Below are 6,510 nucleotides of genomic sequence, written 5' to 3'. Positions count from 1 at the left end.
ATACCTGTCATACCTTTGTCATTATACACATTTATGTCCTCACTTGTCACAAAAATGCGCACATACACACTCACACACTCTCACACACACACACACACACACACTCACACACACACACTCTCTCTCTCTCTCTCTCTAATGTGTGAGTTCCTTCTGGTGTTGATGTTGGACAGCTGTGCTGTTATGATGAGGTCCAGTGAGCTCCTGACTGTCCACTTATTCTATCTTAGATCATCTGAGACAGTGTTTGTAAAGATAATGCCCTGTCTGTGCTATGCCATTCTTCCATTTCTTTATTTACCTTCTTTATTTGTATAGTTTTTTTGCTTACAGTTGCTTACAATTCTTGAAACTGAAATTCTACTTTTCAGTAGAGGGGGGGGGGGGGGGTTCTTCCTCAAAACATTGAGTTTGGATTTCTAAGTGAACAAATAATGTCTCAGTGTTTTCACTCATGATCACTGGCTGTAAGTAATCAGTAAATAAGTGTAGCACTGCTCCCCAAATTAAACACAAGAGCTGATCGTTCTGAGTGGCGTGTCTAATGCAGAGAACTGTTGTTGCAAAAAGCTTGTTTTTCAATTGCAAACTGAGTAAAGCAGATCATGTGCTTGCAGTTTTGCAGACTTGGTGTGAGGATTCGGTACATGAGAGAATGGTTTCACCGAGTGAGCCTCAAGTGCAACTTTTAGTGTGTAAGCAATTTTAAAACACTAATGGAAAATGGCTTCATGTGCACTAACAGCCAGACGACGCATCTCATGCACGTATTCAGAGTCGCTCTGACAATGCAGCAGACAGCAGAGGAGCGTTTCTTTAACGTATATATACATGTTAATTTGAAATGACAGAAGTCTAGCAGTCGTAACGGTGAGCAAAGCATTCTGGGAAGGGTCGTGGCAGCTCTGTCTGCTCAAACTCTTTTGTAGGTGGTTGGACGGAGCTGCATAAATCACGCAGATTCAAAACACAGAATGAGGGGGACATTCATTTGATCTCCAGCGAAAAGGCTGGATCTAAATACAGCTGCTGTGTGTCTCAATAAAACACGCTGCTCTTCCAGCAGAGGTAATATAAACCATCGCCCCCAGCCTCACGCCGCTTATGCAACACATCCAGCCGCCTCAGGAGAGCACGGACATGTTTACTGTCTATGATCTGAGCGCACAGCATACTGCGGTCGGACCACATAGTAAACACAGCGCGAGCCCACGGCCTCCTAAATCAAGCTGTGTTTGTTGAGCCAAAGGCTGGGAGGAATCTCGCTCAACATCGCTAGAGAGGAATTCACTCGTGCAAAGAAGAAGATGCAAAACGATGCAACAGAAAGTCATGATATGAACTCAGGAGTTAGTGAAGCAACTACACTGCACAAAATAACAATACAAACAAATACCTAAACATTCTTACATCAAAATACATTTAATGTCTTAAGATATTAGTGACCCTGGAGCACAAAACCAGTCATAAGGGTCAATTTTTCGAAATTGAGATTTATACATCTAAAAGCTGAATAAATAATCTTTCCATTGATGTATGGTTTGTTAGGATCGGACAATATTTGAATGAGATACAACTATTTGAAAATCTGGAATCTGAGGGTGCAAAAAAATCTAAGTATTGAGAAAATCATCTTTAAAGTTGAACAAATGAAGTTCTTAGCAATGCATATTACTAATCAAACATTAAGTTTTGATATATTTACGGTAGGACATTTACAAAATATCTTCATGGAACATGATCTTTACTTAATATCCTAATGATTTTTGGCATAAAAGAGAAATGTATAATTGTGACCCATACAATGTATTGTTGGCTATTGCTACAAATATCCTCCAGCGACTCAACACTGCTTCTGTGCTGCAGGGACACATTAGGTCTTGTTTTATGAAAAATTTATCAAAATGAAGTGAGTTATAATCTTGTTTTTTCTTTGAATTAAGTTTATTTGTTCAACCCCACTGGCAGATTTTTATTTTTATTTTTTAGGCAAAAACCCAATTAATTTTGACTTAATTAAGACTTGATATTTTGTTTATTAATTAAAGCTCTTACCTTGTAGAATACGCATGTTGACAAGCTCAGATTTCTCTGGTCGACTTCTGATTTTGTGCTTTAAATAATCTCCCGTCTGCAACATCAAATATTATAAAACACTAAATAAAATGAGTTGATTTTTACACACTTTCACAGTACTTCTGTAGAGCTGCTTTTATAGCTGAACTGAAGTTCAAAATGGTCAACTAACCTTAAAAACAAATAAATAATCAAAATGAATAATTTAATAACAATCTTCAGCAGTTTTTCTAACTATGCATTATTATGTTGCCTTTAAAATTAGTTTAGGTTTTTTATTTAATTTAATGAATTTAAACCGCAAAAGAAATACTTTGCAACACTGACACTTATTGAACTGAATAGCGTCAACACTGAATCATGACTCTGTAGAGTTGCTTTACAGATGAAACTGAACTGGTCTCATGTTTGATGCACTTTGCATCAGTGATTCTGGTATTGTGCTGTTTATCGCTGTGAAGCAGCTTTCAAACAATCTGTGTTTTATAAAGTGCTGTAGAAATAAAGGTGACTTGATTTGAGCAAGATCTTCTTTGTGATGTGGTTGTTTGTTCTTTCTTCTAACCTTGGATCGCTCGAGACTTTTCCTCTGTTCGTGGAACGCAGCCGGACTCTTCAAGGCTGGAAACACAAATGAGAAATGGAGTAAATGTGATCGTTTATCTGTCAACGAATCTTACATAAATCATCTCTGCCAGCGTCTGATCCGGCCTGTGTTTCTCTGCTGAAGCTGGATTATAGTCCTGAATCAGACATGTGCAAAACCACCACGAACACTGAAATATCACCTCACTGAAGAATGCAACCAATCGCATAATTCCAGCCTTTGCAATGTAAGGTGCATTATGATTGATGAGAGATATCGTGTGCTAGAGCTGGAGGGGCTCGTCACGAGATAACGCCATACATTCATAAAACACACACTAGAACGCGTTTTCTAGACACTTATCCTGCTGTAGCACAGCTATGCTTTCCCACATGTAGTTACACCAGTATCTATTTAAATGCTTTAAAAAACCTGTTTATCTGAGCTTGCCGACCTGTTGTCTGCCATAGAAAGATAAAGAGCCATTGAAAGTCTTTTTTAGGAGCTCAGACACAGATCTGTGTGGTTTATCTCCGGCTGAAACCCACGGACTCCAGCGGCTGATTCTTCTCTCAGCAACATCTAATCACAGTCCTGACTCAATCTGATCAGACATATTGTATATTTATGAAACCTAAAACAAAGTCTCAGATACACTGTTGTGTGTCTTAGCAGCTGTTTTCTTTAACATCTCCGTGTGTTTAGCTGAATTATCTTACTCTGCTTTGACTATACGACTCAGTGGTCCTTTATCAAAAATACATCAAAAATGCAATTTATACATGCAATGTCTTGAAAGCCGCTTTTCCGTTATTAAATTAAACTAGTTCCTATATTTTGAGTGTGTGTGTGTGTGTGTGTGTGTGTGTGAGCGGTTTTGTGACAAATGAGGACATAAATGTGTATAATGACAAAGGTATGACATAGATATTAAAAGGAGAAGGAGACTTTTCAGGGCATTACCCCATGTCCCCACTTTTCAAAATGCTTATAAATCACACAGAATGGAGTGTATTGAAAATCTGAAATAGCAGAAAGTCTCCTGTGAGGGGTAGGTTTAGGGGTAGGGTTGGTGTAGGGCAATAGAATATACGGTCTGTACAGTATAAAAACCATTACGCCTATGGAGAGTCCCCACTTTTCACAAAAGCAAACCTGTGTGTGTGCGTGTGTGTGCGCGTGTGTGTGTCAGATGCAGCTTTGTGAACCGGGCTCTTCTATGTACATGTTAACAGGTGTTGCATGTGTGACTAGTGCTGATCTTCAGCTCACGTGAGGCTCGCGCTGTCAAAGCGGTTCAGCCATGTGTCAGATACCCATAATGCAGTGTGATGTAGTCAGAGGAGGGGAGGTGCTACTCACGAGGCATGATGCCCTGCTCAGCGAGCTGCTCTCGTGTCCTCCTCTGCTGGAGTCTCAGCTGTAGGACTGAGGAGCAAACAGATAGTGACCCGTCATGAGTGAAGCTGCACAAATCAGACAGAAATCTGCATCCGGAGAAGGAACACATCATCCTGTATGAACGGGCAGATGCTGCACACACACACACACACACACACACACGCACACACGAATTAACGGGCCACCTCTTACGTTTATGAGCGCCTCCCTCCTCTCAGACTTCAGGAGGACCACACACTGAAGGAAGATTTGTTTAAAGCCAGGAGCTGTGTTTATCATAGACATACATCCTGTTTTAAGAAATATGTGTGGGTCTGTTGCTTCATTTTGTCTTTGTTTTGGGTGGTGTGTCTCTCATCCCGGCAATCTACGCCGTCACTGCACAAGCGTCCGTGTATGAACGTCTGTGCATAATCTACTGTAAGTAAAGCTGAGGAGAATAAATGAAAAAATATTTTGCTTCTTTAAAAACAACCATTTAAATGCGTCATATGATGCAATTTCATGTTTTCCTTTGTCTTTGAGTGTTAAAAGCTGTTTGTGCAAACAGAAGATCCGTAAAGTCGCAAAGATGAAAGTCTCAAACCCAAAGAGATATTCTTTATAAAAGTGAACGCTCAGCCACGCCTTCCTAAAATGCCTCGTTCAAACACGCCCCACATTTCTACATCACGATGTGGGAAGATTTGCATAACACCGCCCAAATGTTCACGCAAAGAAAGAAGGCGTAACTTTTATTCTCGCTGTAGTATTGTTGCCGCCGTGCTGTGTGTTTAAGTTTTATTCACAACACTGTTCCAGAACAGTACAACCCAAATATTCAAGTGTGTGCAGCACATTTTACAGAGGAGAGTTTTCTGAACCTGGTGAGGGGCGTAACATTTCCGTCACACGCTTGAGGTATTCGGCCAATCACAACGCACTGGATAGCTGACCAATCACAGCACACCTCGCTTTTCAGATCGATGAGCTTTGTAAAAATCGACGCGTTTCAGAAAGGCGGGGCATAGAGGAGAAACAATAATGTACAGTATGTGGAAAATAATGTTTTTTTTTTTTACCTTTAACCACATAAACACATTGCATTACACCAAATACACCAAATAATGTTCTTTTTTGCAATGTCATATGACCCCTTTAATTCAGTTAGTTCTGATCCAGACATTTAGTTTGCCTGTTCCAAACAGACGTTGTTAGAAGTGTTAGTGTCGAGGATGTTTCAGTCACTCTTTCTGTTCAAAACATTGATTCATTTCACGCAAAGAAAGAAGGCGTAACTTTTATTCTCGCTGTAGTATTGTTGCCGCCGTGCTGTGTGTTTAAGTTTTATTCACAACACTGTTCCAGAACAGTACAACCCAAATATTCAAGTGTGTGCAGCACATTTTACAGAGGAGAGTTTTCTGAACCTGGTGAGGGGCGTAACATTTCCGTCACACGCTTGAGGTATTCGGCCAATCACAACGCACTGGATAGCTGACCAATCACAGCACACCTCGCTTTTCAGATCGATGAGCTTTGTAAAAATCGACGCGTTTCAGAAAGGCGGGGCATAGAGGAGAAACAATAATGTACAGTATGTGGAAAATAATGTTTTTTTTTTTTACCTTTAACCACATAAACACATTGCATTACACCAAATACACCAAATAATGTTCTTTTTTGCAATGTCATATGACCCCTTTAATTCAGTTAGTTCTGATCCAGACATTTAGTTTGCCTGTTCCAAACAGACGTTGTTAGAAGTGTTAGTGTCGAGGATGTTTCAGTCACTCTTTCTGTTCAAAACATTGATTCATTCAGGAGCGAAACCAGTAGTTGGTGAGTCACTGAATCATTCCCTCAAGCCATTTGTTCAACACATCAATTATCGATAAATCAAGAATGAAACAAGAAATTGTCTTTATAAAAGAGTCTTTTGAATGATTCACTATTCACTCAAGAAATTTGTTCAAAACACTGATTCTTTCAGGAACAAAACATGTAACTCTCTTTATGAGTGAGTCATTGAATCAGTCACTCTAGTGATTCGTCTAAAGCACTGATTAACTCAGAAACAATTAATCATCTTTATGAGTAAGTCATTGAATCATTCATTCAAGTGATTTGAACAAAACACTGATTCATTCAGAAACAAGTAACCGTCTTTATGAGTGAGTCATTGAATCATTCACTCTAGTGATTCGTCCAAAGCACTGATTAACTCAGAAACAACTAATCATCTTTATGGGTAAGTCATTGAATCATTCTAAGTGATGTTTATTGAACTGTATAACAGCAATATCACACACTCACAGTCACAGAAAAATAGCATCCATGCTCGTGAGCTATTGTTGAAATACACTCCCGAAACGTGTGGACATGCAACAGTTCTTGTACTTGTCAGTGTTCATCTGATCGTCCATTCGTCCTTCCATTTATCATCGCAATCAATCAACCAGCTGCAT

At 39.5% G+C, this 6,510-nt stretch overlaps 1 protein-coding gene across 1 annotated transcript in view; it reads right to left on the bottom strand.

The window, feature by feature from the left end:
* The window catches only part of LOC107570481 (myocardin-like), a 29,412-nt gene that overhangs the window by 19,257 nt on the left and 3,645 nt on the right, over positions 1-6,510 (bottom strand). The window contains exons 2-4 of the mRNA XM_016256711.1: positions 4,025-4,090; positions 2,642-2,697; positions 2,056-2,131 (exon numbers count right to left, since the gene is read on the bottom strand). Coding sequence (XP_016112197.1) covers positions 2,056-2,131; positions 2,642-2,697; positions 4,025-4,090 — 198 coding nt within the window. The remainder of the gene's footprint in view (positions 1-2,055; positions 2,132-2,641; positions 2,698-4,024; positions 4,091-6,510) is intronic.

Source organism: Sinocyclocheilus grahami, unplaced genomic scaffold (assembly GCF_001515645.1).
Source record: "Sinocyclocheilus grahami isolate Dianchi unplaced genomic scaffold, SAMN03320097.WGS_v1.1 scaffold1463.1, whole genome shotgun sequence".
NCBI lineage: Eukaryota > Metazoa > Chordata > Actinopteri > Cypriniformes > Cyprinidae > Sinocyclocheilus > Sinocyclocheilus grahami.
Note: the sequence above shows the minus strand (reverse complement) of the source record. Positions and strands in the feature narration are given on the sequence as shown.